General features: G+C 35.8%; 1 protein-coding gene across 6 annotated transcripts in view; it reads right to left on the bottom strand.

The window, feature by feature from the left end:
* LOC123867896 overlaps positions 1–13,099 on the bottom strand; it is a 140,795-nt gene extending 127,696 nt beyond the window's left edge. For all 6 annotated transcript variants that reach the window (XM_045910208.1, XM_045910207.1, XM_045910210.1 and 3 more), the window contains exon 1: positions 12,607–13,099. In XM_045910208.1, the coding sequence (XP_045766164.1) occupies positions 12,607–13,056 (450 nt within the window). In that variant the 5' untranslated portion in view covers positions 13,057–13,099. The remainder of the gene's footprint in view (positions 1–12,606) is intronic.
* Positions 13,100–13,516: the final 417 nt, after the last annotated feature.

The following is a 13,516-nucleotide window of genomic DNA, read 5'->3' as shown; positions in this document are numbered from 1 at the left end:
GTGGAAGGAATGACAACATACGAACAAAGCAGTCTAACAGACAGTGTTTTTGTCGAGCGAGTTTTGTTAGAAGAGAATTTGATATTCAGCAGTAAACCTAATTTTCTAGTTAGCCAGAATACTTCGAAAGCGTTGAACATTCACAATCTAATGAAAGAACGTTCTTCCTTTAACCAATCAAGAAGTTTCCTTTTGAAACACGATAGAAAATTGTTGTAACATTGTTTTATTCGGCTAATATTAAACTTGGTACTCCAGAAACTGGAATCTTAGCCCCTTGTAATTTCCCCGTAAAATCATGTCCGCAAACAATTAAGTGAGCCTCAGACAGATTGGTTTGGTCCCGAGGCGATCGTACTCGCCGTGGAATGTTAATTGAACCCTTCGACAGGGTCAACATCGGACACTTAAGACGCTGCTATCACCGGATGGTCATTGGGACGAGTGCTTAAACCATTACGGTGTCGTGTGTTCATTAGTAAACGTTAGTATTTGGCCAGTGATTTGTGCAATTGCCTGGCCAAACCCGGCTTAATGGCTTTGTTCCGTCGTTAGATGAAGTATTATTATTTAGTATCTTCTTACTGTAAATTGACATGCTTCTGATGTTAGGTCTAGATGGTAGACTAGATTTGATTGTGGAATTAACTAATATATTAGTTAGTTGATCGAGTAAATACAACATTAGCCCAGCATTGGTAATTCCTAAATAGTTGCTACTTTACAAGTTAAATAGCTAAGTATCAGGCATTATAAGACAATTAACTGATCAAGATTGTGCTATCAACAAATTCAATATAATTACTGGTTGAGGTAGCTAACAATATTAACTTACGTAAATCAAATTAAAAACAAATAAGTAACTACACTTACTCATAATAAAAACAACGGTACAGAATGCTTAAAACTTTTCAAAAAAACACCAAAAAAAGTTTTCCTCGTATGTAGATGTGCCTGCATTAAAAGTCGAAACTTTAAAATAAATGTTAATGTGTAAAGCTAAAATTCAGCTCACGTACCCGACGTGGTCGTTTAAACCGTGAAAAACGTAGCGTCTTGTTTAAAACAGCACAGTTAGCCACTTTTCTAAAAGCATCTGCACCTATTTTCATTCCACCGGAGCCAGGCAGGCATTCGTGGTGTCCGAAATAAAAACAGAAACTAAAACAAAATCAGCTTTCCTGTTTAATTTAGCGGGGGTTGACGACAAAAAACCTTAGCCGTGTTGAGGCTTTTTGCTGACCGAACGTAACAACGCAAACGCCGGAATGCATTGTTCCCGTTATTTTGTCCCCGGTTGTAAAAAATACTAGATATTTTCTGCCCTGACTCACTGGGTTTATTGGTGACACTTAAAATAACGACAGCATAGTCACCGCTGATAAGATTAAACATTCAAAGGATTATAACTATGATAAAATATTACTAAGCATGTAAGTACTTATGAAAGTTTCAGCTAAAAAAGAAATAAGAATATTTTTTATAATCTTCCACTTTGTAAAACGCTAACCTCATTATTATTAAGTTTCCATACGTAATAAGGCTGGATAATGGGAATCCATTGACAACAGTTTCCTAATTTTATCTTTATAAGCCCTTCAGGCCAAACGGAATCACATTTTATAACTGGTAATATAGGAGCTTGAGCGTTTGCTTCTAGACAAGCTTGACCATCAGACATATTAGTAGTAGTAGTAACCACTGTGTTCCCGGTCTAAAGCCTTAAAATAACTAGAAAAAAGTTGTCTTACGAACAATTTGGACAGTCAAGAGCAAAAAAGGAGACATTTTAAAGGTATGTAAGTAATAAATTAAGGAAATCACGGTCCCAGTACACTAGCACCCGCTGTGAGGCCAACGAGCCTTAGGCGCCTTGGTTGACGGATACAAACATAAAAACCGGCCTGGACGTGACCGACCCACGCTCGCTATAACTCTGGGACTTTATTGTCCCATTCATATTAGAATACATACCTGACCATACAAACTCTTGAAGTCTAGAAGCGTGAAACATTATCTTCATTCATAAGTACAAAATCTACCGGCACATATTACATATAAAGAAGTCTTCGAAATGATGACATAAGACTTCTACTTAGTGCATACGGATTAGAAACATGGTTCCTAATTATTATGGACCTAATAAGAAAGCTCAGAGTTTCTTAGCATGCGATGGAGTTATTTGGCCTTAGATTAAGGAGATTTTAGCTCCCATAATGTCCCTGCGTTATCAAATCAAAAACGACGGAGTTCATAGAAAACGCAAAGTAAAGACAAAGCAAAATATACATAGCTTATTAAACGCTTTTCAAGTAGGTAGTACTTAACCAGCTAGTGCCCGCAACATTTTAAGCCTACGTTACCTCTGAATAAAGTAGCTTTTCAATGAAATAAAATTATTGAAATCAGTTCAGCAGTTTCAGAGTTTATCGATTACTAATAAACAAATCTTTCCTTTTCATAAGAATATAGTAAATATAGTAGTATAGTAGCAGTATAGTAGATACTTAGTAAGAATATATTCGTTACAATTATTTTCTAGAATAGGTAGATACTTATAAAAGTAACGAAGTGATAAAGAAAGCTTATCTTCAAAGGCGTAATATTATGTTCGTAATATAGCATCTGAAAGGAATCCCAAAAGTAATTTACAAAGAACAGGTAGACTGTATTATTGACCGGAAACCTATCATTACTACGGACCCGTTTTTTTCCAGCGGTATGAATCAATTTAGAGTTAATATGAAAATAATCGAGTTCGCTTGTCGCTTATTACGATCGGAAATGTAATTTGGATGCGCTTAAATGCTAAATTGGAGTAGGTCACTGCAATCACTGAACGGAAATTAATGGAGTACCAAATGAGGAGCAATTTGAAAATCCATGTTTAAAATAGTTGCGGGATTGGACTTTGCCATTTTGAAACTGGGCAGAATTAATTTTAACCGAACGGCGCTGGTAATACGTAAAACAATCGAGACTAATTTGTATTAAAATATAATATTATTAACATATTGCATTGTATCGGCTTTTTAAACTAATTGATTTCATTATTATTAATTCGTTTTTGCGTACACAAATTCAGGTTATGCTGAAGGTAATCGATTGTATAATCGTATTTTAAATAAGTGTGTGAAATTGATTAATAGATTTTCGTATTTTTGTACATTTTCTGTTATTATAAAATCTTGTTGTAGGTGCATAGATAGATTTTTTGTTTATATAAATAAAAAGCGATAATTTATAGCCAATAGCCCTCGGAGAAAGGTTCTATTTAGCTATATATTAGTGAAATAATTTTCAGAACCGAATCATTAATTCCTGAAAATACTCTGTTTACTTTGATCTCACAAACTAACTTTTACATCTCTATAATATTAGTATGGATATAAGTAGTATTCTATGTATAAAATGGTATGTACTATTTTTATCACATCAAAGTGCATGCCCATCATTTCTAAATTTAAATAAAAAAGGTCCGTCTGAACAACTTTCAATCAAAAAATATTTTTCAATGTCCAAACGCTTTCCAAATATTTATGAGAGACAGATATTTTGTTAAACGGCACTTTATATAATCTATGTGATGTTACTCCACAGTTTAATATTTGAACGTTTTCGCGCTCCGATGCTTAACCCTAGAACCCAACACGGGGTACTTTATCACCCCAGGGTGTTAAATTTTCTTATTTATTTCCCTTTGTATTAGGCCATGCACAGACTGAGCAGCTATAATATATTGCAAGCGAAGGCCAACGACAAAAACCAGAAAAAAAGAGTCTTTTAAGTTTTTACACAAAATTTTTAGAGGCGATGACTGTAATTTGATGACGAAGGAAAGCTTATAGAACACTACAAGTATTTATATTTGATAAGACAGAAATAGTAATGATTTCATAACTTTGCACGAGTAATCTCAAAAAGGTCATTATTATAAATGCGAAAGTGTGTCTGTCTGTCTGTCTGTCTGCTACCTTTTCACGGCCCAACAGTTTAACCGATTCTGACGAAATTTGGTACAGGGTTAGCTTATATCCCGGGGACGGACATAGTCTACTTTTCATCCCGGATAATCAAAGAGTTCCCACGGGATTCCCAAAAACCCATCCGCTTAACCGATTTGTATGAAATTTGGTACCGAGGTAGCTTGTGTTTCTGTAATTGACATAGGCAACTTTTTATCCCGGAAACCAAACAGTTCCCCCGAACGGACGAAGTCGCGGGCATCCTCTAGTACAGTATACATTTTACAGACCAACGTACAAGAATAAAATAGTAAAAGGAAGGTGCTCTGCCACCTAAGAAGCCAAAACAAAGTCCTCAAAGGTTTATTTTAACGCGTTTCTTGGAAGACCCTTGAACGTTTGATGGAGAACTCGTATAAATGAATCTTCGAAGCGGCTAAACTCGTAAATTCAAATGAATAATAAATATAAATACAAAGTATCAGTGACCAACCAGTAAAATTAATTATTGTTAGACCTCATTATAAGTAGGTAAAATAATAATTCGGTCTTTCCTAAGATCCTAGGATTCCTAAGAGTTGTTTAATTGGCTGAAAATATAAAAAGTGTCAAATAAAATGAAAGGATAGTTTTAATAAATTAATAGTTATATTTTATACGAGAGCCATAAAAAATAGTTTATAAGTACCTATAGTGTCGTGCAGTAGACCCCTAAAATTAAAATATGATCAAAATATATGTATCCATTAATTGACTAAGTAGTTAGTGTGCCTACAATCCTATTTGTGCAATCTCAAGTTGATATGTCAGTCAGTCAGTTTATCCTTTTTTGTGTGGATATAAGTAGATAGTATATTACGCGGAAGGGTCAAGTAAAAATATTGATTCAAAAATATAATGGAGTGAAAAGGAGGTTCAAACAGAAAAGAAAGTAAGTAAGTAAATACCAAATAAGAGAAAGCTGTAACACATTTTGGAAAGCAGGGAGTATTTATAATTTTATCATTTTACACACCAAACAAAAGCTCACGAAAGTTTCCATCCGTACCTATCACTTTTAGGTAGACACTGAAAGTTAGTCTGATTCTAGGTCAACGGGAAGTGCCCTATAGGTTTTCTTGACAGAGACGACAGACGGACAGACAGATAACAAAGTGATTCTATAGGGGTTCCTTTTTTCCTTAAACCCTAAACCACTTGTTTTTACTGTACCTATATTATATTTCAAGCAATACATAATGCAGTAAATGACTTTGACTTTGACTACTTTCGAGGCATGGAACCCTAAAAATGTATTTCTATTTTATACAGCTGTAGAGGTCGTTGATAGACATTGAAATAAGAAAGATATTTTCTGTTCCGATTTTTCTTTAACTACGTTTACGTTTAACTACGGTTTGTCGGTTTTTTGGTTTATTGATTTGTCCTACAATCTGTATCCACAAAAAAATCAAAATCAAAACCCACAAAAAAATGTCGATTTTTAAAAATTTAAACCAATTTAGAGGAAGTCGCAGGCATCAGCTAGTTTACAATAACCGATACTAATCTTCCCAAGGGGCATAAGACCAAATGTTCTCGAGTTAGCTGACTTTAGGTCTGCTCTATGTGTCTTGAGCAAATATCCAAACACTTCGTGCAAACTTCTCCGGCTTGCACCTGACAAACTTCAAATTGTACCCAGCTACGCTGCTAATGCCAAGGAGAATTTCCTTCAGTAATAATGCAAAATTAAATTCATAATTTCAGAGCTACAAGTTAGGCACAACTGACTGAAAACTCGTTATGATACATCAGTCGTGCATTTTTAGAGTTCCGTACCTCCGCTGTTCTCCATCCGTTCGTCCGTCCGTCCGTCTGTCAGTCTGTCTGTCAGCGGGCTGTACTTATCTCGTGACCCGTACCTAATAGGTAGAGAGTTGAAATATTTACAGAATATGTATTTCTATTACTGCTATTAGAACAATTAATAGGTACTTAATAATCTCAAAATGGCCGCCATGAAAATTTAAAGTGATAAGTATTTCTCTTGCGACGGTACGGAACCTTGCGTGTGCGAGTTTTACTCGCACTTGACTGGTTTTTATTATTCTTGAAAGCTAGTTATCATGACGCATTTATAATTCATTTTGAAAGTAACTACTAAGACAAATTATTACGATTTTACTTTCTAGATGAATTTATAGTCAAATGATTTAGTTAATGATATTGCTCCATTACTAAGAGTTTATTTTACTCAAGAATAACCACCCTTGGGCGACGTTCCCACTAAATTACAACAAGGGGTTATTCAAGGGGCGGACCAACAAATTCCTGAAAAGCCGGCAACGTACTGGCGCGGGCGGTTCCTCTGGTGCTGAAATGTTCGTGGGCGGTGGTAATCATTTTACATCAGGTGACCCACCTGCCCGTTTACTCGCTACTTTTATTTAAAAAAATCATTTCTTGAACGGTAGTTTTTCCAAAAACTGTATAGTTGTATAATTTTAGTGATTCTTACCAATCACTAAAATAAAAGTGCTCATATAAATTGCCTTTCAGAATCTAAATATAGGTAGGTACATAGGAAGCCTGCCCGCAGCTACAGGAAAAACATGGCTAGCCGAAAAAAGTTTAGACGGTCATGTCGGTTGAGCTGCCTCCAGCCTATTTTTACCCGACTGCGATAAAGCCAAAAGGAGTGTCATGAGTTTGACCGGTATGTATGTATGTACCTACGTATGTCCGCTCGTAATGCTATATTATGGTTCATGAGGATCAAAGATGCAGTACACACCACAGGTTTTTTGAAAACTATCTAAATTAAAGTACTTGTTAATAGACAGTAGTAGGTATAACATGTTTCATTAATAATAACCTGTTCCACAGCGGATCATTGCAAACAGATTTTTCTCGGATTTGGGCATGACTTTTCCTTTATCATTCTACTGAATTGGTCTGTATTAAATCAGCTGAATAATGTAGAGTTTTGTAAAAGTATAAATTAAAGTGTTATAAAATAATAAGAGATTAAGGCCTTAATTAAGGGAAATTACACTTTTGGTATTTTCAAAAGGTTATTAAAATTATTTCAGTGAATTCCGGACATTTCACGGCCTTAATACAATTCTTCACTACGCCTAGTTTGCGTGCAATCCTCGAAGAGTGAAATAAAACAACTCACGAATACGTTGAACCTTATACAAACCGATTGTATTGTATGTATACCCTATAGAATGCTCGCATATCGATTGACCTTTATATATAGTACCTATATAATTTATTTCATTTGCATAAACTTATTACTTATGAGCTCTCGATATTTTTTTGTTAATGTTTAGACCACTCCAAGTTCTTTTGTTAATCACAGCATGTTGCTTTTGTGTGTTGTGACTGCAACAAATCATATTACTTTTGTTTTGTTTACAGTATCAAATTATCAAGATGATGTTGTTTAATAATATATCAACATAGTACCTCTATGTTATACGTAGTTAAAATATCATTAAATATTTCTAAATAGGTAATATTCATAGTTAAATAAATAAAATAAATAAATAAATCTTTATTATCTTAACAAAACAGTGTTTACAAACTTTAGTGTGAGGCCCTGCCTTCTGATGAAGTCGAAACTGTGTTTCAGGAAAGTTCAGTGGAAAGAAGTTACATTACATACCTACTTAAATCATATTTATGAGTAGATTTATATTGAGTTAAAAATGCAAAAACATACATTTCGTAGTGTAGGAGGGTACCATTTTAATTTCAAGCTAAGTTGTTTGCGAGGAAAGATCAGTCATTTGTTGTAGACGCATAGAAATTCGATCCATTAAGGGGTGTTAACGTGGATATAATCCGAAGCATCCGTGCACAAACCCCTCTATTACGGAATTAGCAGCGTAGGAAATGATAGATCATAATGGCATAGAAAAGATAGTTACACTGCCAAGTATCAATTTCCTTCTGGAAATAAGGTTCAATACAAAATCTTTTAGCCATAACTAAGTAGTTTTCAATACATTATTTTCTATTCTTATCAAACTAAGTTAGATTTTTAACGACATAAAAGCATATTATTTTCTATTCTTATCAAACTAAGTTAGATTTTTAACGACATAAAAGCATGCGCTTGACTGCAATCACACCAAATAGCAGATGAAGATGCAGTCTAAGTTGAAGCGCGCAAGCCTAGAAGGTGCCTATACACTCTCCTTTTGAAGGTACGAATATTATAGCCAGCGGGGAAAACGAAAACCAGAAGAGCATTCCAAATTCTACCCATGCGTACTGAAAATGAGGAAGCAAATCGATTTGATTGTATTATTGTTTTAATGTGTTTCTATATTTAATTTGGTGTACAATAAAGAATATTTTACATACTTAACTTCAATTTTTTTTTAAAGAATATTAGCCACGTTAAATGACTAATATTCCCCTTCCCTCTCCAACTAAGCGTTAGGTTTGTGCTAGGAGTAGGTACGACAATAGTGCAACGGGCGGGGTTTTGAACCGTCAACCTTTCGGTTTTCAGTCCACTCCTTTACCGGATGAGCTATTGAGGCTTTAATTTACTAATTTTATAACTTTTACTTTGATGTTCCAAAAACAAACCAAAAATATTTTAGCAGTATTCTGATAAGCACTGCATCAAAAGTATTGTTGCATCAAACCCTATTTTGATGATATTTTTGTTTGGGCTTGGGAATGTCTGTTACACTAAAACTATTTATTAGAGTTTTGACTGTTAAAAGTATAGAATTCTGTAAAAGGAAACTTTGTTAAAACTGAAAGGCTCTCGAAATGGATATAACTGAAAGAGCAGTATTTCAACGATGCGCCATGAAAGTCGGTTGTGGCGTAGCATTTTACAACCTCACGAAATACTGGACATCTGTTGGACGTTGGTTTGTGAATCCCATTGGCTTTCAAATGTTTGAACCGAGAACATAATGTTAATAACCAAATACCGATATCGACTAATTTATGATCTCATTATCAAACAAAAACTTGTTAACCTAGCATGTTCTTGTATGCATAACGCGAATCTGTCTGTCTGCTGGCTTTTTCGGCCTATCAGTTTACCGATTTTGAAGAAATTTGGTAGCTTCCATCGCGGGAAACATAGGCTAATTTTTCCCAGGTAATCGAAGAGGTCCCTCGGGATTCTCAAAATACCTAAATCCACACCAAAAACGCGGGCATCATTTTTTTGGTACAGATATAGCTCGTACTCCGGAGACGGATAAAGGGAACTTTTTATCCCGGAAAATCGAAGAGTTCTCATGGGGTTTTTAAAAACCAAAACTTAGGCAACGAAGTCGCGCACATCCAAATATAAAAGGAAAAGCTGACTGACTGACCTATCAAAGCACAGCTCAAACTGCTAAACGGATCGGGCTGTTTGGCATGCAGATAGCTATTATGGCGTAGATATCTACTAAGAGAGTATTTTTGAAAATTCCATTCCTAAGGGGGTAAAATAGGGGGTTGAAATTTGTGTAATCCACGCGGATGAAGTCAAGGATCATAATAAAATAGGGGGTTGAAATTAGTGTAATCAACGCGGATGAAGTCAGAGATATAAGTTGGTCATCATAAAGTGTGACAGTGTTTCATAAAAGTTTATTGCAAAGCTGCAATTACAAAATAACTTTCCAATAATAGCAACAGATGCTGGATACAATGCGCGTCAACAGCACATAAATATTGGCCTAATAGTCGGAACTCTGATATTGATACCAATGAAATTTGTCAGTAGCTTTTGTCAGTGGTTCCGGCGGCAAGTATGAATGGGCTGTATTGAAAAACGCCTTTGTTTGGTGTGAACGGTTAAAGCAAATGTGCTCAGGTAGATACGAAAATAGAACATCGTGACGTTTTACAAACAGACCGATCACCGAGCTGATAAGTTTACTGATAATATTTCATGTTTACTTGAACTTCCAATATTACCGAACTCGGTAACATTGAAATTTGAAGAATTTAATTTGCTTCATTCGTTTCTCTACTCAGTGATCTAAATATAACTGGGTTTAATTTATCAAGTAGATAGATAATGCTCGCGGTTTTTGAAAATCCCTTATGAACTCTTAGGTTTCTTTCAAAGTTCCCTGCGAACTTATAGTTTTTCTGGGACTCCACCAAACCAAGTGTGTTGTACCTACTAAATATCAAAATTGGTGTTACGAAGAGGCCGTGAAATGCTTACTGACAGACACACTTTCGCATTTATAATATTAGTATTGAAATACCTTTGGATTTGTGTTATATAATAAGTGACTTAGTATCTACAACAGTCTTGTATGTTCAACTTTAAGCTCAGCCTCGAACAGGTTTGAACGCGAAGCTCGAAACCGGTAAAAAATCATCACAGGTAATTGCGGTGGAGTCATCGTTTTACGATTTGATATAGTATTATGATAAAACGTATTTATAATTGGAAATGGAAATGCTGTCCCAAATTAATAACAAACCTATCAAAATGCAATTTTAAAACCCACAATAAACATTTTTAATGAACCGCAAATAATATTTTGGTAACATGCTATAAAACCAATAAATCTTCCAGAGGTTTTCGTTATAGAAAGGTACCTACCAACTACCAACATAGGTATAGAAAAGGAAAGAAATCTTGAAAAAGAATCTCTTTTACTTGGCATAAGACAGTGCGCCGTGGTATATTTCCTGCATAACTCCAGTTTCTATAAGCGCATAAAATATGGCCATCCTTTACTTTGCCAGTAAATCATGCTGGCCATGTCACATTTATTTTCCTTTCAAAACCTAGCTCGTATAATCTACAATGTATTCACCGCGGCTCGCGTATGCCATTAGCTAGGTTCTCGTTAGCAAAATTATTAGAAACAGGGTATTGTGTACGAGTCGAAACAAAAAGGTGGCTAGTAAAAAGTAGGTAGCTAGGTAGTTACCTACGCGGAAGATTGCTTGAGTGCTTTGCGTGGTAACCTAGGAAGTAATAGGAGCGAACAGAAAGAAAACTAATGTTTTTGCATAGTTTCTCTTCAAAACTTGTAGATACGAGTATATAAATCACGTGTTGCCATTTTCTATGAAAAATACTTTGGAAAAAACGATTTCCGCATAGTTATTTCTTCAAAACTTGTAGAATTATGGATCATGTGCTGCCATTTTGTATGAAAAATGCTTTGGAAAAGAATTATTTTCTCAGTTTTTCTTCAAAAATTGTGGATTTATGAAAATGCTTGGGAAAAGCGATATTCGTGAAGTTATTTAAAACTTGTGCATTAATGAATCATAATATATTGCCATTTTGTATGAAAAATGACTTTGAAATCAAATTCTTGTTCATTATAAATTTTATGTTGCGTTGTTGGTACGGCATACGAATCCGTGTTATTACACGGATACGGTGAACCTAATAACTGAACCTTATTAGGTTCAGTTTCTTTTTCAGAAATCCAGAAACTCATTTTCAATTTAGTGATACAGTAGGTACCTTCCAAGTTCCAATTCATGTCACATTATTTAGTAAGTATATGCCTACTATCCTTTATAAATTTATGTATATTTATGGCTTACGTGACATGAAAATGTCGCATATTGAACGCAAACATGAAAAGACAGACATGTCTAAAGTGTAGTCAGTTCCGTTGATATTTTTGATATATCAAATGATAAAAAGTTATCGGCGTGTGGTAGGTATGATCACATCATCAATCGATAAGCTTTCTAGAATTGGATGAATGCTGCTGATCAGAATTATTGGGTAGCTAGAGCACGGGTAGAGTTAAAACGCGCAAAGGGCGTGCCAGATAAAAATACTCCGCCTTCTTAACTCACTACTGACTTGAATAATTAATAACTCGTTAATTAAGATACAAGCTAAGTGGTCCAACCCCCACAATGATGAAACATTTTTAAACATTCCTTTTAAAGAAGTTTAAATAAATTATTCTAACTCTTTGTAAGTAGATTAAAAATTAAATAGATATGTTTAAAGTCTATAAAGCTAGTGGAGCAGGAACATAATGTAATGAACAAGATACGTAAATATAATGGATAATGTAAGTAAACTTGATGTTTGGGAATAATCTTTTCAAGTCAAATATTATAAACAGACAGCAATAGAATTAAGAACGCCAGAAAATAAGAAAGAAATGATAGATGAATATAGATATCTCAATAAATAAATATATATAACTTAAAAATTCACTTATGTCTGTAATCCTTTTGTATAAACCTGTAAAAGGAGTGTATCGATTCGAGTAATCATTTCCGAGAACTTCGCTAATTATCGCCAAGGGAAACTGAGACAGGCTATAGGATTTATCGTAAACCCAATTTAGAGCTGGGAGGCACGCGATTACAATCTTCTCACGACAGGCAAGGCGCGCAAAGTTCTCATCTCCAGGGAAATCACGCACGCAAGAAACTTTATAGCAACACGTCCGAGTGATCCGCCCGGAGCGCGGCCAAGGCTCTATGCCACACACAGGCCGATCAAAAGAAATATACAAGGCGCGGGCAATGCCTCTACGCGGTTGCCTCCCATCATTCTGAAAACTTGTTACTGCATCGCACTTGAAGCACTTTCATCAAATAAAGTTTTCGCTCACTGTCACAAAACCACGAGTTGTAACCGGTAGAAGCAATGCCATTGCCACTTATAATGAACACTGACCGTAGTTGAATATGGCTGCAAGCTCAAGCGGATGCCGTCCTGAGCGAGGCGTTCGCGTAGCAAACGTTTCAGCTGTATTCGCGGTATTTTCACCAACTCAGCTTTGCCTTCTTCATATTCATCAGCGTACTTTGCTGGTTCTATAGAAACTGTAGCCTGCTCTTTACGTGGCTCCTCCTCACATCGACAGGAGTCTCTAGCGGCAGCTGCTTCCTCTAAAGTAAAGTACACGGCTGCTGCACCTTCCTCTCTCAAAATTCTTACTGAATGCAGCAACCGCTGACGATGTGCAGGATTGAGGACACCGATGGCGTCCAGATCGGGCTCGCCGACCTGTTTGCATATTTCTAGGTCGTCGTAGCCGTTATCAATAAAACTCTCCGAGTATTGGCCCAGGTGGAGCGATCGCAACCACTCGATTACGATGTTGCCGGTCGTCGAAGTGGCCATGTCGCGTCAAAACGCGGGGCGCATCACAAGGCGTGCTCGCGGCGCGGCAGTCGACGAGAAACTGGCGACCACGCTCCCCTTTACCCCTCCTCCCCCCTCCACCCTTCAGTTCAGAACCGCGGTTGCCGTCCCTAAAAACTACGTGCTTTTGCTTTCTGACATTTTGTAGTAGGTATAATCGTTTCACATCAAAGAAGATAATAATCACAACGTACACAATATTACAATAGTTATGTTAAAAGAATGCTTTCTACAATTTATTTTCTACTGTATCAGCATTTAGCAACGATGTTATGCAAAACAAAAAAGCATAGGTACTATATTCTACTTAGGTAGGAATGTAGGATGCGTAAGTAAGTAGGTAGGAAGTAGCTAAGTAACCTAGCAAAAAAAATTGAGCTAAGGAATCGTTTACAGATTTGTTCTGAGAAATGGTTATTATATTATGGTGTCAGATCAT

The sequence above is a fragment of the Maniola jurtina genome, chromosome 8, assembly GCF_905333055.1.
Source record: "Maniola jurtina chromosome 8, ilManJurt1.1, whole genome shotgun sequence".
Lineage (NCBI taxonomy): Eukaryota > Metazoa > Arthropoda > Insecta > Lepidoptera > Nymphalidae > Maniola > Maniola jurtina.
This window is presented reverse-complemented; position numbering and strand designations above follow the sequence as displayed.